This window comes from Dermacentor variabilis, chromosome 11 (assembly GCF_050947875.1).
Source record: "Dermacentor variabilis isolate Ectoservices chromosome 11, ASM5094787v1, whole genome shotgun sequence".
Classification (NCBI taxonomy): Eukaryota; Metazoa; Arthropoda; class Arachnida; order Ixodida; family Ixodidae; genus Dermacentor; species Dermacentor variabilis.
Window position 1 is genome coordinate 12,100,471 of NC_134578.1, and position 25,904 is coordinate 12,126,374.

The window sequence follows — 25,904 nt, forward strand, 5'->3', positions numbered from 1 at the left end:
GTTTCCGCAAACATATTCGCCGCGACACTGACCAACTCAGCGGACAGTAACTACACCAAATCCAGAAAAGTAAGTCAAAATAAAGCTTCGTTTTAGAAAGTTTTCATTTCTGTAGCAGCACGGAAAGCTACCCAGTTGTTGGCTAACTTCCCGGGGCGGTTGTGCAACTGACTTCAACGTTCTACACCTACAGCTGTGCTTTCCAATGTATTCTGCATCGATCGTGACAATATGTTGCTCCTGTGGCACATTTCTCTCGTTTGCGCATAATTATCAGCACTAAGTTGACAGGAATCCATGAATCCATGAAGCTAACGCGTTCACGGAGTTCACTATCAAGCACAACGTCTTCGGACGACCCCACGCAAACTAGTTCGACAGCGGGAAATAAGTTTGCAACGATATTGTTAGAATATTTGCATAATACAGAGCTACGTATCTTTGACACCTTCACAGCGAAACTGCATACCTCTACCGTCTAAGGAAATTTTCGTGTAGTTGTTGGCGTGGTTAGCAAAAAACTCCCCTACGTGGGGCGATCTCGGATATAGTGCAATACCAGGTCGATCCACGGCGGAAGTGAAGCAGGCGTTAAGCACTCCCCATACGTGGGCCGATCCCGTAGATACGGCAATGCCGGGCCGACCCGCGGCGGAGGTGCCGTTCGCCATTAAGGGGCCTACATACGCAGCTTCACTGGTCATCCTTCACAAAGTGGAAGGGCACTGAGTTTTTTTTTTACATTGCATACCTTGAAAAATATCTCGACCGAAACCAATCGAACAAGCAAGTAAGTAAGCTTTATTATGAAAGCGCTACCAAAGCACTCGAATTAGGTGAATCAGCAGTTGGGAGGCTAGCTGCTGGTTGTTCCTGGATTTCGTGATTGATAAAAAGCCTCGACATAACAATACAAATTGGATGGTAAGTCGCTGTGAATGATTTATTGGTCGAGAAGCCGTACTCCTGGCTCTGTCCTTACAGGACATCGACGCAGCATACTATTTACCGTGATCTATTCCCAGTTGTGATATCCACAGACTCCTCTCCTGCACGTCTGAAAGAGAAGAAAAAATATTTAATTTTCTCGAAGGTGCTACTACGAAAGCATCACAAGAAAGGGGGTTAATAGAGGGGCCCGATATTTATTAGTCATATCATGCGAAGCCAACAGACACCAAGGAAACCATAGGGGAAATGACTTGTATGTATTAATTGAATTAAAGAAATTTAAATTAATGACAATAAATGTGGATGAAGAAACAAGTTGCCGCAGGCGGGGAACGATCCCACGTCTTCGCATTACGTGTACGTAATGCAGAAACATTATAGACATTTGTCCCGGTGCGGGAAACGAACCCAGGGCGAACGACTTTCCGAGGGGGGGGGTCCCTCTACCATGTGAGTGAACCAAGAGGCTAGCATGGTCGTATCGCGAGGGCGAACTTATCGACAACTAGAAGCACAGGGACACTGAATATGCCAAATCAGTTATATGGAAGCCGATAAGCGGAATGAAGGTTCATGGAAGATAAAAATGGTAGTCTTTCACTCGACGAAACCGCGTAGTATGTGCATTGCCCATGTGGCGGAACACGAAGCGGCTGAGAGTGACCACAGATGTCGGCTTTTGTAGCTTGGATTTTCCTTATGGCTTTTCTTGATGCGCTGTCCCCGTAAACATTTTTTTCCAGGGTAGAATTTTTCAAATTCATGAACTCGCTCTGTGTGAGCTCTAGTATTCGAATAGTTCCAAGCGACTGGGTGTCACATTCCAAAATAAGCTACACACCCACCTGTCCGTAGGCGCAAGCCATGCCGTCAAGTATGTCCACTGGCTGGCACTTTCTCAGATAGCCAGTTATGTAGCAACAGTACATCTTACACTTTCTGCTAAGCTCCGAAGTCTGAAAGTGTAAACATAGGTACAAAATTAACGTTCTGCTTCTTTATTCCGTCTCTGTTCGCGCTTTCATGAATTCCAGCGTTTACTTGCTTTTATTTATCTTTATATCGTACTTTTGTGAACTGTACACACGCTGTTTGACAGCTTGTGTCCTGCAAAATATTTTAGGGGACACGTTAAGCTTCTTGTGTAGCTTTTAACCCAAAATGGCCATCCAGCATGCCTACTGAAAAATAAAATTGGTTTGACTGGATTATTCAAAATATTGTCCCCTTAAGTAATAGCATTTTAAAAAGCACAAAATCATTTCCTTCAGCTAACCTGTCGTCAGACAAACGCATAAGTTGACCTCATCAAAATATCCGTTGTTTTAGGATACAGCGGATCATTGCTGTAGTGGTTGTAACATACTGCTGTGGAGCTGTGCAACCTGATCGCCTGGTTCAATTCATGACTATTGTGGTAGTACTGCTCTGGGGACAGAATGCAAAACAGATGCCACGGGCGGTTATAGCAATGTTAAGTTTTTAACACTAGATTACTGGTAAGTAGCAAATGGCAGCCTTCGAAAATATTGTTACATATAACGTGGATGCCAATTTCAAACATCATAATTGATGACTGAGTGTTCCTTTAGGAGATATCTTGGCTTATTAAAAGATGTAAGCACTTCTCGAATAGCCAGGCAGTGATAAGGCCTCAGTGTGATAATGCAATAGCGTCGTATTAAGGCTTTATGATGAGGTTTCAGTGCAAAGCAGTGATGGAGTTTCACCTGATTAGTTGATATTAATTTGCATGGCGATGAACTTATTCTTATGATTGCAAAATAGTACTGTGATTGCTCTGTGCTGCGAAATATTCATCATAGTAAACTGCTGGGCTATTTGGTTCGACATTTGTGCGAAGGGGAGCGTTAAAGTTGTACGGAAGAACATAATAATACACAAACAGGATGTAAGACAGATAAGTACTCAGTTAGATGAACCCCTATCTGAAGTAGTCTAGGGAGAAAGGACTCAACGAAAGCTAATTTTTGAACTGCTCACCTTCACCGGTGTAACCGACCTTTGGTGTGCTCTTTCCTTCAGGATCTGTCTGCAGTAGTAGTCCTCAGGCACTTTTTGGCCTGGAACTTCCTTGTGTTGCTCCATTAGGTTTGTGGAAGAAAGCACACTTATACAAGTTGCTGAAAGCTTCCTACAGAGAGAAAAAAACTACGTTTGACTGCATTCTACAGCACCATGAGTGAATTGAACGATCACATCGATGTGATGCCCTTTATGAACGATTAGAATGGCAGAAAATTAGAATGTTGGTAGGGATCCATGGTTTGGAGAGACTAGCGTGAAAAAAAAGACGTACGCAAGGGGAAGCAAAGGACAAAATTCCTTTTCATTCATTTCATTGTACACGAGGCGTTACATACCGTTGACCCTTAGAAGTGAACGTATGCGGTTTTGTACAAACTGGAATTAAAATTGATTGATTGATTGATTGATTGATTGATTGATTGATTGATTGATTGATTGATTGATTGATTGATTGATTGATTGATTGATTGATTGATTGATTGATTGATTGATTGATTGATTGATTGATTGATTGAATCTATCAACGAAGGCGTTGACGCTGACTAGCTTTATATCTCGAAGTCAAAACAGCGCGAAAGCGCGGGACGAAGTAAGGACAAGGTGACACAGTGCTTGAGGAGTCGTGAATATTATGACCGTTTCAAACAGAAGGTGCTAGTGGAATTGTAGACATTCGCTGTTACAAACTTGAGTTGAATGGTAAGAAAAAGCGACAAAACTAATAGTATGATAAACGAACGTACGACTGCAATCAGCCGCTGCTGATGGTGTCCCATCAAGGATAAATAATCACAAGTTATCCACTTCTTCCAGTATTTCCAGCATCAATTCAAGCCATTAGAAATACCGTAAACATTTCGATTTCGATCTTGCACCATATTATTGAGAATTCTTCGTGTTTTGCTCAACTATCGGTGGAATGGAAAATTGAAGTTGCAGTGCCGGTCTCTTGCTTTAAGGCCACCTCCACATCCTGAGCTTAACCCTTTCCATGAGGCTAATAAAGAAAGCTGCCGAACATCGCCACTAGGATACGAACTGGTGGCTATATGCAGTTGTGAACTGGTCACACTATCACGCAGCTTAGGCACTCATTAATATGGGCGGTGTCCTGCGCTCAACACAGACTCCGAGGACACTGGCGTCTCTGCCTGCATTTAGAAGATCACAACGGGCAATAGCGTAGCTGACGATAACGGCCTTGTGTACATCGGGAACGACTCAGCAGATTGTAATGGAATGCCAAGATATTCGCTCAGCGAGACCAGTAGCAAGCGTTCTCTTTCCAGAAGGCTGGGACTCAAACTGGATGGAAGCATTAACTAGTCAGCAGTCGAGATGAGCCAGACTCATTTACTGTATTCTTGGAAATAAAGCAGGCAAGAGTTTAATAGAACCAGAGTCGTTACAGACATAGGTAACTATACAATATAGAATAACGGCCTTAATGAATAAAGAAGGGATCGCGGAGAGATAGGGCAAAATGCTAGATTGCGACAGATGTAGTAAAACCATTCTACACTAAGCAGCCTAGATGACGGCTGGTTGCCGTCCTGTTTCAACGAAAGTTGCCAATAAAAATCATGAGCGTTATTATCATCATCATCATCATCACAAGTTGTTCATAATATAACGGAGTCCACTTTGGGAACCGCATGCTGCTGTCGCTCTAAATGAGTTCAGAGCAGTAGGAATCGCGCGAAATCTGCAGATTTATTTTGTGGTCACTGACATCTTCTTTCGTTCGCTAAAGCTAGCTACGCTGCTTTGAAACACAAACGTCGAAATATTACAACAACCTACCTCGCAGTTTTTCTTATCTGTTCTTCGCTGCATGGGGAAAGCCGGTACTTATTCGTTCCTCCGTCGGCGTAACTCATGAGGTAGCCCTGGGACCACGGACACTTGGGGGACAGGTCGTGTTCGGCACCCAACCTGAGTGGCAATATTATGGGTCACTTGTTCTTTTTTTTTCATTGACACATGATAGGAGATGTCGGCACACAAATATGGCGCGGGCTAAACCTTGGCTCTTGAACATGTGTTAAAGTCACATGTACAGTTCCATGTATTTTTGTGCATAGTTTTGTGCGAGAAAAAGCAGAACAATCAATGCACATTTGAGTACGTTATCACATACCAGTCAAAACAACACCATGACATTGCAAAGCGCCTCCCAAAGCGACAGTGCGAACGTCAACGATATCACACAACACGGCGATATTAGAAAACAAAATACTGAAAGCAACAATCTGAGTCACAATAATAGCACATGCCATTCACAGCACCAATACAAATAAAGAACGCTCTTATGACTAAAAGGTTGCTTTTATAGCATGCGTTAATGACGCCCAACAATGCCGCTCTCCAATAAATCTTCGCTGCTATTAAATCATCCTTTTACAGCAAAGCTGTATGTGGCTGGCCGATTTCGTCCGTCCATCCGTCGGTCGCTTGCACGCCGAAAACTCCTCCTGCACAACACTAGGCGTGTGCGCGAAAGAAAGAAAAGCAAGTTAAACTCAAAGAACGACGATAGTGGTCAACACAGTCGGCGATCGTCGAAATCTGATCTGCGGAGCAAGCGCGTTGGCATGAGACATGAGACATCGAAGGTTCCGGAATAATCGCTGGTACCCGCGTGTCTTCCGGAAAGTACTACACAATTTGCGTCGCGCATACAATCAGATTACACGAGATTCAATGAGAAGAGACGACGTATGGAACCATCGATAACATTCGAGAAACTTGCGATACATGCAGGCGCGTCCTGTGCTGATCGATAACGTCTACCCTTTGCTAGCCGGTGAAAAAGTGCTCACCCGAGAAAGATAAACAAGTACACGTGTCAATGCCGTCCTTATAAAAAATTCAGAAATACTTCAATTAACCGCCAGGATTAACCCAGTGATTAAGACCGGGGCCGCACGTTTCCCCGTCACTGGTTAACCATGTGTGCGTTGTGATTGGACGGCGATTTTTTTTCGTTATTCTTGCTGGCCGCGAGTTCTACAAATTCCTTAAACTCTTGACGCTGTAAGGCCTAATGTCATTAAAGACAGTTGAGGTTGGTATTTTGGTATTTCATGATATGGGCATTGTATCATGAAACAACGCCAGAACCACAATGCGGAATTTCAGCACGACCAACTTTTGGTTAAAAAAAAAAGTTTTGTGCAGCCGGTGCCCAACCGTGATTAGTGAATAAAGCTTCAATCTTTTCTATCTAAAGATAATCTCGGCTTTCAGTACGCGTTCGTTCTTTCGAACTAAGCAGCTGCTCCACTTACGTATGCGCTAACTCGTGGGCCATCGCGTACACCCCGTCGTAAGAAGTAGCAATGTCTTCTCCCTCAGCGACTCCGTGCTTAGTGCAGACAGTGCCGACGAATGCAAGTCCTGCGGGTAACAAAAATGTCCATGATTTGACGTCGTTGTTGCGTTTTCCCGAGCAACAGCAATAACCAACTTGAAGTTGTTGCAGTTATATCGAGCGTCGGTGCATAAAAAGGATGCAATTTGTGAGAAAAAGAGAAAATTGAATAGTGCAATTTTTTAGCAAGTTTCACGGCGCTTATGTTAAAACTAGCGCTATATTCAACATTCATTCCAAGTGTATGTGCCTTGTGAACTCATTGGCATCATATGCCGTAATGTGTGCGATAAAGTAATAAGTGAGCAGGTTGATTAGTGAATAATAATAATATTAATAATAAATTTTATTGCCATATATGCATAGCAGTAGCCAGCCCACACAAGCCAACGACTTGCGTGCGGGTCTGGGCAGTCTCAGCGGTAGATGTTCAAGTTATAACCGATAAAATATTGTTGAACAAAGCGTAAAGTAAGAAGACAAACCATAAGATAAAAGGAAGGTATATTCGCAAATAAACAGAGCACATTAAGAACAGCGTAGACGTTTCATAAGTAAAAACAATAAACATGTGCCAAAGCTTTAAAGAGACTTAACCTGCTCATTTTGTTCGCATAATAAAAGGACATTTCCGCAGCAGAGCACGAACGTCGCGAATTTTTTTTTTTCAATAAATGCACACTTCCAATAGGTTTTTGTTGATTCCTAGAATTTTCTACCGCAAATCTAAATAACGACGCGATTTTCTTGTGCATTTGTTGAAGACAGCCTGCAGAGTGAGGAAACAGCGCGTTTCTTATCATGAAGGTGTGCCGTACTTAATATGCTAAGTTGGTATTCAAATTCACGACCACTATTGTTTAATTTCGACGGTATAGAACGGGGACAATCTACAAGTTACTACAGCCTATGGAATCTCCTGCTGTTACGCGGAAGCCCAATGGACCTCATATTCATTCATTCATTCATTCATTCATTCATTCATTCATTCATTCATTCATTGTTTCTATATTGTGAAAAGGGACCCAGTAGAACAAGCATTTCGATGGCCTTGGCAATGCCGGAGAAGCATAAACAACAGAATTAAGAGTGTTTTTTGCGTGAACATGACAAGTGAACTGAAAGAAGAAAAACCCTCTGAGCGTAGATCAGTTGATGCGTCACGCCGGCGTGAGATCGCCTCGCGTCCTCTCAGCAGTAGTCGCAATGAGGCATATGCCAGCATGTACGGCATACCGGCCTACAGTATGCCGGTACGCCGAACATACATACCGTATACATACATACCGAGATATCGGCATGCGGTATGCCCTTATGTAAACAAACGGTATGTTTGTTCAAATGGGTCTTGATTTTTCACGAAGTGGAGATAGGTGGATACGCTACACAAGAGGCCTATCATGATTTCAATGCGGCAGTGCCAAGAATCATATGGCTGCCTAATGATGAAGCGCTGTTTCTCTGTGTACAATGAATGCAAAGCAGCGCTAGTCATTCAACATTGGAATGCTGCCTCTACACAGAATACAAAAGTTCTAACCATGCCTGAAATTAACTACATAACAAAGTCGTCAAATCAAAGCACGGCCACTCCGCTTACCTGCAACCTCTTTCTTCAGCACTCCACCTTCTACGCTGGACAGGTCTAAGCTGCAAAATATTTTCAAATATTGCATAAAAGCATCACGCCTACTGTTACCGTGAGCACTTTACGTATAATTCGATTCCTTAGTAGACTTCCTTACCCGAACAGAAAGCTGGGCGAGTTCTTCCACCCTGAAATCACAGGGCGAACCTAAACAAAGAACATCAAGTAAAAATCGCACTGCATGCGCCTTCTAGATGCTCCCAGCGTCCTTCGCATTGTCTCGCACTGTGATTTCCCAAGATAGAAGCCCTAAGGAATCGTCCCACTCTTTCTTCCTTTATATTGTGTTGCGCGGCAATTGCAAAAGCAAAGGTTTCCGTATGCAATAAAATAATTCCGGTCATTTTGTGGGTATTTCCTGCACAAGTTATGCCTACCTTATCAATATTACATATCAAATTCGAGTAATATTCGCAAAAATAACGCAACAAATACTTGATATTGTACGGCATTCAAATTTTCACAGCAGGACTACCCGCCCATAAGAACGTGCCAGCCGCCTATTTCCACATTTATAACACGGTGACTTACAGACGTAGCCCACCTCTTGACTCTTTTTCACCGAGAAAAGTTCGAAAAACGCCTCGGAATTTTCCTACCTGGTTATGAGGTACACGGCGTCAGGATTATCTGGTACATTTCCTTCTTTGTAATATTGTACCAATGCCTTCAAGGTTCGAGTCGCCTCAAGAGTGCCTTGCACGTGTCTGGCGAAAGGGTCGGTCTGCGCAGTAAGAGGATGAGAATAATGTTCAGTTCAACTTTCAATTTAATTTTACAGACGTAACACATACAAAGTTTCCAAAACTAGTCGGGCCCATAGCCGAGTTAAGGCGACATAGATCCACTGAATTAGACTCATTTTCTGCGTATAATCTTATCGTACTTTCTGTGTGTTGTCAGATAATCTTCGTCTCACTTGATGCATCCACTGTGCCTTAAAACAGTTATTACTGTAACACTAGCAAGCAGCTGGAAAAGCATGTGTTTTACATCAAATTTCGCAACACTTTGAATTCAATGAATAAGGAAATGACACCATCACTAAATGAAGAAGCGCCAGTGTTTGGTTTTGCACTGTAATCACCGTCTTCTAAAGCTTTTGGCTAATTACAAGCTCAAACGCAAACATTTGCATTAAGTAAATGGCCCCTTTAGAGCGTTGGACGCCTTATTCGAACAATGGCAAGTATAACCAGGTAGACATGGTTACGCTGGTGAAACAGCAATACTGTCATCCATCTTGCTGTAGCACGATGGTACAGGGAAACCCATGCGCGTTTCTCAGAAACAAAGCTTCGCAGTTGAAGAATATTTTGTCCTGGTGCGGGAGTCAAACCCGGGACCACCGCCGTACCGGGGTGGTCGCTCTGCCATCTGAGCTAACCATGAGGCAAGCAGATCGCAGAACGAGATTGAATTAATCGACAACATAGCAAATCAGTTATGCGGAAGCCCGAAATGTGGGGGAAAGTTCAAGAACGAGAAATATGAGTATGATCGTCACGGTACGGAGTATGTCCCGGGTTCGAATCTCGCTGCAGGAGAAACTTTTCTTCAACTGCAAAGTCTTCTTGCTGAGATAGCCGTACGGGTTTCCTTTGTAACTGCGAGCAACAGTCGGGTGGTAATAATATTTTCCTTTCGTGACCATGTAATGGTCAACGATCGCTGTAAAATTTAGCGATCGAGTTTCAACATGCTTCTTCGCAAGTGATCAATTACACGTTTCCTTTTTAGCGCATTGATTGATACCTGTAATGTGTGCGTGTTGGAACCCTTTTCACAAAAATTATGTAAACAACATTGTGTTTGTATAAAAAACACTCTACGTTCTATCTGTCGCAATTACGATAGGAGCTTCTCACCTTCTTGGAACTTTTTTAACGTGAAGCTAATCCAGCTGTAAACACTTGGCGGCATTAAACGCCTAAAGCTCCTGCATATCCTACTTTTCTCGCCATGCTGTACATACTTAGATAAATACTTTATATCAAGCTTGCTGAACTTTTGCGCACCCGTAGGTCTCACAGCCTGAACCTTTTAGCATTTCAGTCAAAGAAGGACACGTAGACACACATTTTTCCCTTTAACTGTGAAATGTTAGAATGTTCCTGGAGGAGTTGGTTTAATGCTATTAACACATTTTTTTATTCCCACTCCCCATTCCCGCAGCAGCCTCAGGAGGTCCGCAGTGAGAACAAATAAGTTAATTATATAATAGTCATACCTGTAGCAAATGCAAATTTAATAGGGAATTGCAAAACGGCATGCAGGCATTACCTCGACGGTGTGATAACAAAAAAAAACTTTGAGTTTTCTCCTTCTTGGATGTTCTCCTTCTCCTTCTTGCATGTTCAGCACAGCGGATGCCACATTCACAGAGAGGGCGCGAACATTGTGTCTTCCCACGACCCACATTTACACACGACATATAAAACTTACTCTGAAGTCATCGCTTCTCTCAATGATCGGGCTATTCCGACACAGAGCATAAGTTTGCTCGCACATTTAGCCCACACTAGAGGAACATGTTCGCAACCGGACCCCATTCCTGTAGAGGGTCAATCGCTGTCAGTAAATTTTCGCAATAAACACAATGCTAGAGCCATTCCGTCGAGCACGTCAGAAAAGACACTCTGCAGAACCGAGTCAACGACTGTGCTAAGCAGCTCCGCTTCGATGTCTTTCTTCGCGTGAGGTGGAAAATCTTGTGACACAACTTAACGGGTGCTTGCATAAGCAATGTCGAAGATAGGGCTTCACTTGAACAATATTGTACATGGAGGTTCGTGTTATCTGTGACACAATGACATTTTCAGTTCTCCGTTCCGTCAGACACGTTAATCAGCAAAAACTACTCCAAAGTTGTTCACTTAAGCGCAGAACGCACATGAAGGTTTGGGATTGCCGCGGATTCAGGTGGCGGGACTTCGGCTTGAACGGAGCCCGTGTGCCCAACTGGAGCAAAACGAAGATTTCGCCTGCTCAAACACAGTCATTCTTACATCTTCCCATTCTCTTGAATGGTTTTCGGTGTACTTACCAGACTGCGTGTTATTCCGACGATTATAAAGCTAATCTTAGGCATAGACATGTCCAGATACCGTAAGTTCACCTAGAATAAAGAATACTTTCATCAATTATGTTAGTAAAGCCGTCGCCAGTTCACGCGGCCTTAATGGTATTTTTTATGCAAGGAGCAAAACTCACTTTAATTTCAAGTACTGCGCCCGCCAATGCGTCAAGCATGGAGGGACACAGAAAGTAAGCTGAGCAATGCGCTAAGGCAACTGTATACATAACTCCTTGCGCGTCCTTTATGCAAATGAAATAGTTCCCAGCAAAAGATTGAGAATGCTTTGAGGAAATAAAATTGCAAATATGCGCTTTTTTGAATTGCAATATGGATAGCTGGGCAGTTAACTGAATATGTCACTAATCAGAAGACTTGACTATGTGCTATATTTTGGCCTGAAATAGTCTTCACAAGCACTTCCGGATGCGCTACTTGTTTTAAGTAGTCCGCCTTCATTCCCGGTCCTCTTTTGTTGTTTCGCTTTAGTCGTTCATAACCATCGGGTTCCAAAAGAATCCGAGCTGGATTATCATTTATGGCTGCTTTCTTTGCAGGTTTACAGTTCAATTAAGCGGCTTTAGCGCAATCGTGTGGCTGTCCAAGGGCGCAGTTACGTTTTTCTCAACAAAGTTGCTGTGTTTATTGAGCTGTCCTTTTAATGTATCTCGAGCATGCAGCAAATTTCAAAGCATGGTTGACCACGTTCGGCGTAGATCTTTTTTTAAATCTTTTAGTTATTTCTCTGTCTTTGTACACTTCCTGTTTGCGCTTTCTGTAGGCTTTCTTTTTTTTACACTGTGGAAATTTTGCCAGCACTTTGCATACATTTTGTCGGTATTTTGCCATCCTATTGCCTTTCTGCTTTTCACGTTTAATTATAATGAAAATAAAAACGATCTGCTCATTCAATCGTGTTAACGAGCGCATAAGTTTTCTCACTGAAGGTGAAAGTCCCCTATTTCACTCTCATTTCCAGTTTGTAACCTATGAGGCGCCCATTAGGAACTAAAAATGTGAGATTATAAATAAAACACTACCTTCCAACCATGACTATAACTTGCCTTTTTTTTTTCTTATGTCTTCTCACACGGCAGACTATATTCAAAGCAATTCAGAGGCCACCCACCCGCTTTGGCGGCTCAGTGGCCACGGCGTTTTGCTGTTGAGCCAGAGCTCAAGCGCGGAATCAACTCCCAGCCGTGGTGGTCGCATACCGATCGTGGCGGTGTGCAAACGCAATCAAGTACTGAAATTTAGGGATATTTTAGGTTAAAGATCCTTGCAAGCAGTCACAATTATCCTTAAACCTTAAGTATGGATTCCCTCGCATAAACCTGTGGCTTTGACACAGTAAGCGCCATGCATTATCGCGTTATTCACTCAGAGTAACGTAATGATGGGCATTTATGCATTTCCCCCGTGTTCGAAAATTAGGCTTAGGAGGTAGATCTTCCTTTAAAGTGGCTCAACTCAATCATTTTCTCCTCTACGCACAAGTGGATGAATACGTGCACAAGTGATAACGACACATCCGTGAAGCGTTGATCTTTTGAGTCTGTGCATGAGTAACGTTCTTCTTCGCTGAGCTGACTGAGGTCAACAACTAGTGGCTGTAAAATACTTTAAGGCAACGCCTGCTTACCGCATTCATCATGACAGCCAAGTAAGCAATTAATTCTTTGTTTGTCCTGAAGTGCTTCTGGTGCTCCTTGTCGGAGATCACATGAACCTCCACAACGAACTTGTCAATGTTCATTGCCGGCTTAGCTGTTGTCCTTCTCACTACGTAGGGAGCTGAAAAGGGTGAAAAAAATTAAAAAATTTCCGTTCCCTTACACGCTCACGCGTAAGCTTCTGGCATGTGTCTTTTAGAGAATGATTTAATTAGTATATCTACAGAAGGTTTTCCCTTCTCTCACCACCGCGTCATTATAACTGTGACTACAGTTGCAAATGAGTAGGATGCCACTGCAAAAGTACTTACGAAACCAATTGCCATAACGATCCCAGTAATAGCGTTGAAGCTTCTGCTCTGAAAATAATAGACGTGCATTTGTGGTGGAGAACGCTTAACATTCGTATGAGGAGGCCAAAGTCACTAATTAAACTTTGGCGTCATAGCAGTAGTGAAGAAAATACGAAAGAAAAAGGTGTTAAGAGGAAGCTTTAGCTCGAGTGCTCCTATCTAAATACATGTAAAAGGAGAATTCGTTTTTCTCGGCAACCACTGCGCCAAATTTGACGAGGTTTGTTGCATTTAAAGGACAAACTTAAAATCTAGTGACTGTTGGTTTCGAATTTTTGAGTTAGACTGTCCATGTTTTATTAAAGATTGGCAAAAATCGGAAATTTTCAAAAAACGAAACTATCAAGTTTACAACTCTGTAACTTAACCACTAAAAATGATAATACAATTATGTGAATTGCATCTAATAGTACATCTAAAGCGGACAAAATTGATATGTTACACATGAATATAAAAAAATTTAATCATAGGGAAATACAACTTTTGCAAAACCGTTGTAACCAACGTAACAAATTCACGTAAGATGCAAAATGACATATTTAATTTGTCCGCTTTGAATGATCTAATCAATGCCGTTTACAGAACCGCGATATAAGTTCTTGATGCAGAGCTATGAATTTGTAAACTTCGTGATTCTATTTTTTTCAAACGGTCAAATATTTGAAAATCGTTTTAAGAAAATTCAAGCCCTAAATCGAAATTCCGCTTCCAACAGTCACTAGAATTTAACTTTCTCTTTCAAATGCGGCAAATTTCATCAAAATCGCTCCAGGGGTTATCTCATGAAAACGTTTTTGCGTTTTACATGTATTTGAATAGGCCGCGTCGGAGTTGGGCCCGAGATAAAGCTTCCTCTTAAGAAAAGAAAGCAACGTAATGCAAAACAGACGAATTCTACTAACTTTACTCCGCTGTGTGATACAATGCTTTTGGATTTAATTCAACCTCTTTTCGAAGGGATATCGCACATTGTGACACTTTTCAAACACAGCTACCTGTCATATACAGAAAAGACAATGCCACTGCCAACGGAAATTTTCGCCTGAATTCTTATTTTTGCGGTCACTTGGCATGCTAAGCGCAGAAGAAAGGTAAAAATAACGAGGGGGATGTCATTTTGCTACAATCCCGTTTTAAAGGCGATGCTTATAATAGCCATCCATTCATCAGATTCCACTCAGTCAAAGGGATAGTCGTGCACTATTTCAGTGCTTAAAGGGGTATTCACACGGGGAAAGGACATGTAACTTCTCATGCACCACGTGATGACGACGTTACACCGCGTTAGTTATGTTCTATCAAGTTGCGCTTAGCAAAAAACAGCATTTCGAATTTCTTGTCGTATTTCTTTGGGAATCTGTTTTTCACGCTGCACTTTGTATTTACTACGCACTTCGCTTCCATTCAACTCTGCTTCGCATGATATTGATATATATATATATATATATATATATATATATATATATATATATATATATATATATATATATATATATATATATATGTGTGTGTGTGTGTGTGTGTGTGTGTGTGTGTGTGTGTGTGTGTGTGTGTGTGTGTGTGTGTGTGTGTGTGTGTGTGTGTGTGTGTGTGTGTGTGTGTGTGTGTGTGTGTGCGTGCGCGCGCGCGCGCGCGCGTGTATTTGCGCGTGGTCGGGTTGCCGTCGAGGTCGTTTCATCATCGTTACAGTTGCGGAACACCGACCCAATGGTCGAAGTTCTCTAATAACATGGACCACTAGGCCACTCGTGATCGTTGCATCGTTAACATTCCAGCTTTGTCATTCAAATGTTCAGACGCCATCACCGCCACTCCCTTCATTTTCGTCATACATTCATCGCGCATTCATTATCATACCGTCGTCGTGATGTCGTCGTGGTCAATCTGTTGCCATCACTTCAGCCTCGTTATCCGACTCTCGTCCTGGCGTCGTCGTCTGACCATCGCGTGTCACGCCACCGTCGCCGTACAGTCTTCGTGATACAGTGGACGTCACACTATCGTCGTCATACATTCGTCCCCATCCCATTATGCTCTTACTGCGGTCGAAAATTACCGCATATATTTATGCATGTGTATATGTCACGCCTTGCTATATGACATGAAGTATGTGCGGGTTATGCTGCCACAACATTATATCACTAAAGTTGCCCATAGCCTGTCTAACATCCTTTACAAAGTTATTCTTCGGAATTTTGACATTGACAGTCCACAAGCAAATGTCATGAAAGAAAACACTGACAGCGCATGCCTTTTATTTTAAACTTCATTAGACCTAAATAATTAAAGTGCCAAACAATAACAGAAACCTGAAAATGATGGAATTTTTCGGCGCGGCTGTGCACTACTTTTGGGATCGGCCCACGCAGGAGTCCGCGCTTCTACGAGAAAGCTCGCCTTCGTGCATAGCGTTCGCCGCCAGCGACTTCCGGTAAACATTACGGTTACGTAAGCTGCAGTTGCCGGGTAGCATGAGAAGCAGTGAGCGATCATTTAATGTCATGGCGTTCCACTCTTAAAGGCGATGCTTATACAGACACGCCGCGGCGCAACATAGCTCTCTCGCGAATAATGTTATTGTTTATTCATGGCGACAATGGAGAAATGGCCAGAATATAAATCACTGCCCTGTGCTGCATAACTCGTCTTTTTACAGATCTCTCTACTTAAGACTTTCTGTAATACAGAACTGTACAAAAACTACCTTCGGAGGACAGAAAGCATGAGTGTCGTCTTCGCTATTTATTCTTTTCATCAGGACCAAATGTTATGTCTGTCAAATGAGCTTTCAGAGCGTGGACTTTCAATTGCTTTCTCCATTTCAAAATCCTGCTTTCTCGTAAGCAAACTGTACGACACATGCTGCCGTTGCGACAGCGACAGCGCACAATGAGTCGCCACCCCACCATACCGTCCACAATGCCGACATACGTGTGTCTGTTTGCGGCGCGAAGATCTGTGCAATTTTCCATCCATTTCCATTGGGCACCTGTGGCCGAACTGTCACATAGTCATCTCAGGGGTCATTCAAGGCAGCGCTCCATTCCGCAGTGTATCGCAGCTGACAAGACACTTTCCTCTTTTCGCACTTCAAATGGCGAAGACAATAGGCAGCAAGATGATGGCAACTTGATCAGGCTGTGACCTTAATATTCGTCTTCAAATGACTTCCATGCGGCCTTTTAAACTATCGCCTCACGAGAGCAAGGTTCACGTAAACGCTAAATGGTTTAATGATAAACGCCTTCGAACAAAAGGCATCGTATGGATAAGCAAGTAATCAAGCAACCAACACGATTGGAATACGCTTAAAAAAGAGGGAACACAACTAATTGAGGCGAATACCATGAACAAAAATAACATACAGCGCGAAGGACAAGGACTGCGATATACGAGATACACAGCGCTGTTATTTTTGATCATGAATTACCAACTAGCCCAAGCAACCACCCTAGAATACCATGAAGGCCAAATATAAACTGCAGTTTACAGAAGTAGCGAAATTATACAGGCACCTGAAATGCAATGACACAAAGGCACCTGCACCTCCAAACTACGAAGACACCTGCACATTCATCAATGAAAAGTGAAATCACAGAAGTCACCGTCGTGCTATGCAATTTAACTTGTGCTTGCGTCTATTCTATGTTACCCTCCCTCCCCCGAGTTTTCAGTTTTCCTTTCACCTTTCTTCCAGCTCAGCTTATATTACAAAAAAATCTAGAGGTCAAGTCGGTACTTGTACACCTGGAGCTACCAAATGGCCTTAATCAAGGTCAAAATGCACTGAAGAGCAATTTTAGCTAAAGCAGTGACCCGTATATGCGATCAGCAATGCTTGAACGAAGCAAGCGTCAGCCTGGAGACAACGTTTAAACGAGTGGATTTGACGAAACGTTGTGTTCAGGTTGAGACTTCGACTGCTGGCCCGCACCGTTGATAACGTCAGGTCTCATTCTTCCTGTGAACTCTTTGTCTTGTGCGTACGTGTATTTGAGTAATTTTTATAACCGGGAAATCAGCCGTCCGAACAAAATGTCTCCCCCTCCTGTCCCAACAGGATCGCAATAGGTTGAAATGATAGTAGTGCTGTACATTGCTCAATTGCTCGGGGAGAGAGCAGCAATGACACTAAAGCTTTTCTCCTTCTCTTTAACTTGTACCAAAGCTTTAAAAAAGTTGTCATGTTCATCGGCTTTCAAGTTAACAAGCAATTAGGTTTTGTTAGAAATTGTTATCGAAGGCATTAACTTTCACGGCTGCCAAGTTCCTATGGGCTTCTTAACTGGGCTTCTTGGTTATTCCCGTGGTCAATATTTCCTGTAATAATTTTCGCAATGACAGCCTTAGCACTATAGCTTTTGCTGACCGACCGAGTAAGCAAGCTTAAATAGACAAGAGGCTTGTCGTGTCCATTTACACCCCATAGCGTAAGGAGCAGATCAGAGATGAATTAACTAAGCAGGCGTTAAGCTTAAGTGCATGATGGCACAAGAAAAAAAATACGTGTTAATGTAGTAAGATAGAATCAAGTGAAAAGTTAAATGGACCAAAAAATTGACTGAGAGGTAATTTTCACAAGTGAGGTAATACATAACAAAAAGTGCCAGTGACCAAAGTGCAGGAAAGGCATTCCGAAGAGATTTGCTTCTCTCAGGCATCGTTTCCCACAACGTGGTTTTTGATGCCCACTAATTTGATACCGCAAATATTATCACAGGTACGGAAGCCATCTTTAATTATGCGATTATTTATGTGGAAGATTACAGCGTTTATTATGAACGACATCATTTGCGATCATTGTGTACACAAAGCCGTTCGCCACGGTGATGAACTGCAGAATTTTTATGAAACGTTGATGATTTCACTCTTCATTTTTTAGAACTCACTCTGTTAACTAGTGTGGCTGAACTAAATATTATAGGGTTTTACGTGCCAAAACCACTTCCTGATTATGAGACAAGCCGTAGTGGGGGACTCCGGAAATATTGACCACCTGGGGCTCTTTAACGTCCACCTATATCTAAGTACGCGGGTGTTTTCCCATTTTGGCCCCGTCAAGATGCAGCCGCTGTTGCTCGGATTCGATCCCGCGACCTCGCGTTTAGCAACCCAACACCATAGCGACTAAGCAATCATGACGGGTCACTTTTATTAAATTAACCGGTGATGTAGAATCACAGCTGCAGCGCGCAACATCTTGAAATAACGGCAGTTGCTGAGGGAGCATACTTCAGAAAAGGGCACAGAAGACTAAAAGGAATGTTATCGTGCAAGCCTCCTTGCGAAAAAGACCACTGTCTCACTTCATACGCCACGCTCAGCCCCTCTACTTCACAAAATTTGCTCACTTCTTTTTCTTTTTATTCTACGCCTTCTATTCGTTTCTTCTCGTCATCACCTTCCAACACCGAACGCTCCGCTTTTTTTTTTTGTCTAGCATCTGAATGCTAGCTATCCCAACTGCTCTCTCACTTTTAATGCCAAAACTCCATTTTGTCTCGCTCCCTTTCACCCTAGTTCTGACTTCCTTGGACTTTGTCCCGGCTGTAGCATCGCCCCCTCTCCCGCCTTCTCCGGCTTTTCAGCAATTCTCAGGGTACTTCAACGCATGTTGGTGCCATCTGTGGCAAATAGTATCATCATCATATTCCCTGAGGTGAAGAGGTCACCATAAATGCAAACTCTTCTTGCAACAAGCCACATGAGCGATACTTTGCCATCCTCGGCGCAGGCGTCGTAAACGTCACCATTGTTGTGATGCGTCAGTGTCCCGCCCCTGTCGCCATGTTCACATTGATTGGGACTGCTTATATTGAAATGAGATGGCCCGATGATCGGGCCATCTTTCTTCAGGGTGACTTGTAAGGTTTTCTTTTCAGCGCCTGTCTACAAGTTTCCGTTTACCAGCCTCCGTGCTCACAGTGATGCGATTTCCGCCTTTCACCACTTGGCACAAGTTATATAATGTATTTTGTCTTTCATTATTGTCCTTTTTGTCACTAGATGTGTGTTCCACACATCAATCACACAACTAGCCCATATGTTCACTAACTGAAACAGGCTGCATGACTATTATATCTCTTAAACGTCTTATGTACTAAATACTATTATATGGACCAAATCCAGCATGTTAACCTCTGTCGTCTACATTATTACGTACTTACTAAATTTACACCCAGCGTTTGTGATACGTTCTGCATTGCTTCAGCGCACATGTATCTTTCCGTGTTCCTACATTCTTTTGTCCGTGTCTGTGTCATTTGATTATTTCCTATTTTCTCTCCTATTTCTTTGTTTCCGATCGTCTTCTCTTCTCCTCTATCATTCCCTCCTCTCGAAAGAGTATAGGCAGGTGCGCCCTTCTCGGCGGCAGTTGTCTGCGTGCTACCTCCCTGTTTCCTTTATGTGTTCGTAAGTTTTCGTATCTAATAATAATACTAATAAAGCATGTATAACGCATTTTAAAAGACTGTCTACTTGCTTTGTTCCTTGCGTTTGCTAACGACATTGTTGCTTTGTGGTTGTGGGCGCTAAGAAGGGACCAAGTATTTTCCGAAGCATTGGCGTGCCGACTTTTCTTTTGGCCGCCTTCGGAATATACAAATGATTTGAAGAAGAAATAAAGATCAATTAAAGTTGCAGTGCTTTCGTTGTTGTAGGTCGGGCCGCGATACAGAAGCCAATGTCCGCAAACGCTGATGTTAGCATGTCTTGTTTTTTACACTTTCCTTAGACTTTATTTTAGCTTTGTTTTCGTTCCAGTTCTATATATCCATTTGCAGCACGCAAAGCGCATGCTCAATCAGTGGCTCACCTTTTGGCTTTCTTCATGTCCTCAAATCCCCTCTTTCGCGATGTTATTGCAATATTTTTTTACTGCTGTAAAATTAAGGCGAAAGCTCGGGAAACTAGAAGTTAGTTCATTATGGTGTTTAGTATAAGGCATCAATAGATCTGTTGCATAATGTCAGCAACCGTGTGCGCATAGCGGTTTCCCGGCACCATCGTGAAAGAAAGAGGTGCGGGCGAGCGCAGGACGCTCGTAAGATGTTTAGAGGTCGCGCGGGCACTGCTATAGAGGTCTCGTTGAATTTGCCACCGTGTTCCGACATACACCTAGCGTGTTTGCTGCACAACATGGCCCTGAGAACGCAAGCTTCGTTCTCCGCAATGGGATAGGAAGAATATCCTGGCATGCTGCCGCACTTGCGCCACAAGGCATCGTTGGCTACTGCAAAGCAAAAGCGGTGACAAGGAGACGCCCTCATTGCAGGAGCTACTACTGTTGTCTAGTCTTACGTTATTCCTGATTCGATGAGAGCAAATTACAAGAACAAGAGGGAAGCAAACAAGGACGCATGTAGTGGCTACATTGCATTCATAACGGCTGGCTGAGACGGGCGGCAAGAAGAATGCTTACCAGTTTTCATGAAATTGTCTTTGATCTCGTCAACTTCGTACAACTTGTGCTGTATTTGACCCAGCGATGAGCGTTCGCCCTCTGGTAGAGGCTTGATTCTCAGCCTGCTGTTGATGACGCCTTCCTGTATTAATGATGGTAAACTCGTTATGAAATTTATTGAATGCAAAAAGCCCGTCGTAGGCCCAAAGTCTTATAAATTCAGAACCTGCGATACACACGTACTTAAGTTGATAACCATTTTTTATCCATTCATTCATTTATTTATACTGTCAGCCCTCTAAGGGCTATTACAGCTGTGGAGAATAAAAAACAAACAAAGAAACAAAATGCGACCGAGTTACACTCACAAAGCGTGTCTTAGAATGAAAAAGACGTACGAAATACAACATACAAGAGAATACAAGGGAAATTAATAAAGAAACCATTCACAATTTGGCACCGCATCGCCAAAGACACAATAAGAGTCACATGTAAAAGTAAATGCATACATATTGGGCAATTTCCTACGTGTTCTTACAAAATATTGTGCTTTTAAGACTTTCCCAAAAGGCAGTTAAGGACATCGAGGTTACGAGAGAGTCGGGTAACAAATTCCATTCTCTTGTCCCCCTAGAAAAGAAACTGAACTTGAAGCAATCATTGCGGGCAAGTGGAGATGGAATGTACATACTATGACGATGCCTCGTTGACGCGTTCATAGGAAGCTCAGAATAATCCTCTGGTTTAATATCTACTTGATTGTGAATAAATTCGAGGAGGAATTTTAATCTGTCGTATTTAGTTCTGAGCTCAAGTGGTGCTAGATCAGCTAATTGACATAACTCTGTTGGAAAATGAATGCGACGATATTCATTAAATATTAACCTGGCAGCTAGCCTCCGTATTCGGTCAAGTTTGGAACAGTTGGTTATGGGGAGGGGGGGGGGAGGTCTGTGTAGGTCCCGAACAATTTTAGCATATTCAATAATTGGTCTAACTAGAGTTTTGTAAGCAAGACATTTAATTTCAGGGGTTGCCCGATTGAGGTTCCACCTCAAGGACTACAGGGCTTTAAACGACTTGATGCACACATTTTCTGTGTGTGTATTCCAGCGTAAATCTGATGTAAAACTTAAACTCAAGTATTTGTGTTTTTCAACGTTCTCGAGTTTGTTGTCATCAATGTAGTATGTGTAACTAAGGGTATGCTTTTTGCGTGAAATAAACATAGAGATTGATTTTTGCGGGCTTATGGCCATTTGCCAATCGTCGCACCATTTTTTTTAATTTTTTGTAGATTTGAGTTAAGTTCTTCTTGTTCTTGTCTGGATTGAATTTTGTTATAAATGATGCAGTCGTCGGCAAACAAGCGCAACGGTACAGTGATGTCAGTAGACATATCATTGATAAATACGAGAAATAAGAGGGGTGCTAGTACCGCACCCTGAGGTACACCATACTCTACAAGTGAGGGTACAGACTGGCGATTTCCAATTTGAACATACTGTTCTCTGCAATGAAGGTAAGACGTGAAACATTTCATGATTGCGGGATTTTTAAATATGGCGTCTATTTTGTGTAATAACTTAGGATGAGAAACTTTATCAAACGCCTTTGCAAAGTCTAGGTACACTATGTCGGTTTGGCCACGCGAATTAATGGTTTGGGAGAGGTCATATACAATTTCTATAAGTTGAGTTGTCGTGGAGAGTTTCCTTCTGAACCCATGTTGACGGCTGTTTAATACCTTATGGTAATCCAGATATTTAATTAAATGTTTTGGTGCAATATGCTCCAGTAATTTTGAACACGTGCTGGCAAGGAAAATTGGCCGGTAGTTGCTGACATCTGCTGTTGTGCCGCCTTTGTGTATGGGTACGATTTTAGCACGCTTCCAAGGACTGGGGAAACAGCTGTTAGTAATAATGAGTGAAATATAATGGCAAGATATTTTGAAACCCACTCCGCATACCTGTAAAAGTTTCGTTGGGTATTATTTCATCTGGTGCGGGTGATTTCTTAAACTTTACTTTAGTAAATAAAGAATTGGCAGCAGAGTAAAATAATGTGTACCAAGGGAAGGGAAATGCAGCCGAGCCAAGCGAAGGTTACGTGGCGTGGTGGTAATATTGATCAATCAAATGAAATCACGTTATTATTTCCAAAGTACAAATTTGAAATGAATGCTAGAGCAAAAAGCTGGTTTAACCAGCTTAACTAGGCCCTAGCCACCGGGGTGAATCAGCAGTTTCAGTATATCGTTAGTATTATAGAAATGCAAAGGAACGCAAAAGCATATTATGAAGGATATCCGCAAGTTGAATACGTTACAAAGTAGTATGATAATTCCACAGTAGTGAACATAATATATCGGTAAAGCGGGCAATGATAACGGTACATCCAGTGGTGAAAATAAACAACATGATGATGATGATGACGAATATATCAACAAAGCACAAAAGAGTGCAGAACAAAACGGTAACATACGATATAGTTTTTACAAGCCACTGAGATTGCATAATAGTGAATCTACGAAAAAGGTTGCAGCCACTAGACAGAGTCGTTTAACACCAGTCGGGGATTATTGTAGATTGCTGAAATAGTTGTTTGTCCTGCAGCGTACATGTGATAGACTTATGAGACATTTTGACATAAGTACGTCCCTCAAGTTCCGAAATCTAAGCACAGTCGTGGAAAGAAAACTTACCACATGCATTGCGCCATTTTGATGTTGTATCATCACGGAGGACTGATGGTGAGCATCGTGGTATAACCTGTCTTGTATACCAGATGTGTTTACCTGACAAGAAAAGCCATTTTCTCTATTCAATTCAGTGTCATTGAAAATAGCTGGTGGTAAAATGCAATATTGCAAGAACCTTTATTTTATGGTTTAACGCAACATCGTCATAGTTAGATTAAGAAAGTTCACTGCGCGAGAATTCTCACAGCCCCGCTAATTTCAAAGTCGCATTGTGTGCCGGAACAATGTCGCATTGGCAAAGTGTTAATGTGTGCAACTTCAGTTCCACACCTGCACTATGAATGGAAATATCTTAAGAATGCTTGCTTTGCAGAGCGAACTCTGTTAATTTGTTTCGTAATTTATAAATAGTCCACCGCAAAGCACATGGTTCCAGCGCGAACACACTGTGATAACCTCGGTTTTCTGTAGACACGTGCGTTCTGCTTTTCTGAGTAGCTGTGTATTACTCTTGACAGGCTTCTCATTCGCACTGTCTATCATGATAGCCCAGTGGCTATAGCGCTGAGCTGCTGATCGCGAGGTCGTGGATTCAATCTTGGTCGCGGCGGCCGCATTGAGAAGGAAGTGAAATGCATGAACGCGCGTTTATACTTTGATTTAGGTGCTCACTAAAGAACTCCAAATGGTCGAGATTATTCGGCAGCCCCCCCACAAAAGTGTGCCTCATAACTATATCGTCATTCTGGCAGGTAAGACTCCGTAATTATCTTAAATTTCTTACTAATGAAGGACGAGGTCTTGATCCCCGTGTCCGCTAATCTCGTGCTTGTCCCAATGTGTATGCATTGTGCTGAGAAGAGAGGTAATGAGCAATTTCTTTGCATGACACTATGTGGAAATGAAGTCGATTCCAATACGCTGAGCTTTGTGCTAAATATAAGCAGCAAACACATTCGATGTCAATATTCCCCCTGACAGACCGTTTTCACTTCATTGAGCTCATTGGGTATGAAATTGAATGCGAAAACAAATACACAGAATTAGCCACGCGGGAGCGCTCACTAATAAGTGTTTATTGCGAACTAATGACGGTCATCAATATGTTATTTCATTCCAATGCGTGCGCTAAAAAGACTGCGCTCACAAATCGATAAAAAATTCCATGCTACGCACGCGCCACAAACTAGAGTTCACAAAAAAAAATTATTCGAGTGCAAATGAAGTGACTTTTGAATGATGAGCTCACTTTAAAACTTTCATTTACAAACGTCTACAAAGCCTGACGCTGCGACTAACGCTAATACGAAACAGTATACAGTGTCATCAGGTCGAATTTTTCTTCGACTGCAGAGACTTCTTGCCGAGAAACCCGGGCTTCCTTTGTACGGCTACGGTAGCGTGGTTGACACTTTTCCCTTCCATGAACCTTCCTCTACCTTACGGGCTTCCGTATAACTAATTTGCCATAGTCTGACTTAATATAGCAATAGTATTCCAAGCGACACACTCTGCGCTTACCTTGTCCAACTCGTACCCTTGCTCAGTAGTCGTGACAACCAACAGCTCCTCCGCCAGCACAGAACTCCTTTGGAGATTTAGTGTTATGTCGTCATTCAGCCGCAGAACCAAATTCGGTGCAGTCATGCGTTCTTGCAATATTGTAGGATATACTAGCCATCCCTTCCCTGCTCGAAGAAAGGGAAAAGACAGCATCAGACAGTCAAGCATCAAAGCGCAAAGGGAAATAAAGTTTCAATTGGCTGACTGCTTACTTTTTATTATAAGTGATTGTTGAAAGCACTTATTTATGTCTCTCTGACAACAATAAATAAGATCTCAGCGATCTCAATGACAGCGAGCCGGAATAATGCAGTTACAGTAGCAAAAGCAAACAAGTGTAACGACGGACTTGAAACAATAATAGCAATCTAAATAGTTTCTGCAAAGTAAAAAAGAAATAGCACGAGATGAAATGCAAAAATGTGATTGCAGTAATATAGTATCTGCTTATTCAGCGCAGTAAGCTGTATCATAGGATAGCTAAAACATAAACAATAGCTGCAATGTAAGCTGAAGATGTTAGAATTGGTTTGTGAGTTACATTATACCCTATATAGAAAAGAAGTTGGCGAGAGATTAGATAACACGTACTTTGGGAACAGGTGCTTATTTGTTTTGTTTGTTTTTAATTATAAATAAACAAAAACAAATAAGTATACTAACAACATAAGACGTAAACTTATACTAAAAGCTGTTCAGAAGTAGTGCTGAGTACTGTTATTCTCAAGAATGCACACGCTAACAAGCATCGTTGGAGAATAAATTGGAGGCAACAAAACAATTGAACGTCTAAATCATTGCTAATCGACATTGATTAAATTAATCCGTATATATTGTACAATCATTTTAGTTATCAATTTCTACTTCATGAGGATGGCAAAATTTCAGTCAAGGTGTAATTGAGAACTTACCTGCGTGGCAGCACTGAAGAATTTGGAGGACCACGGCAATGCCGAGCATTTCTTTCTCTGTCTTTTTACACGTCCTAAGTGGTCAGGCACACAGCTGCGCTGTTCAAGCTCTGCTAGTTTTACAACATTCAATCTTCGATATATAAACAGTTATCTCCAAAAACAACCGCATTTATTTGCCTGCTTTCGCCAACT

General features: G+C 42.2%; 1 protein-coding gene across 1 annotated transcript; it reads right to left on the bottom strand.

The window, feature by feature from the left end:
- Positions 1–780: 780 nt before the first annotated feature.
- On the bottom strand, positions 781–25,904 carry LOC142564578 (venom metalloproteinase antarease TserMP_A-like). Its single transcript, XM_075675631.1, has 14 exons — positions 25,710–25,904; positions 24,757–24,923; positions 23,239–23,331; positions 20,550–20,673; positions 13,085–13,132; positions 12,743–12,894; positions 11,068–11,139; positions 8,621–8,745; positions 7,974–8,023; positions 6,291–6,399; positions 4,804–4,935; positions 2,956–3,106; positions 1,797–1,907; positions 781–1,057 (listed from the first exon to the last, which is right to left on the bottom strand). The coding sequence occupies exons 1-14, from the start codon at positions 25,756–25,758 to the stop codon at positions 1,016–1,018; spliced, it is 1,425 nt and encodes a 474-aa protein (XP_075531746.1). The 5' UTR covers positions 25,759–25,904; the 3' UTR covers positions 781–1,015.

What these genes read in the sequence shown, in the direction of transcription:
- LOC142564578 (XM_075675631.1), bottom strand. Translation starts at nt 25,758, where the DNA reads ATGCTCGGCATTGCCGTGGTCCTCCAAATTCTTCAGTGCTGCCACGCA. An exon ending in GCCCACGAGTTAGCGCATAC is followed by an intron (nt 4,936 to 6,290) that starts GTAAGTGGAGCA and finishes ATTGCCACTCAG; the next exon opens with GTTGGGTGCCGAACACGACC. An exon ending in TGGCTTGCGCCTACGGACAG is followed by an intron (nt 1,058 to 1,796) that starts GTGGGTGTGTAG and finishes CTTCTCTTTCAG; the next exon opens with ACGTGCAGGAGAGGAGTCTG.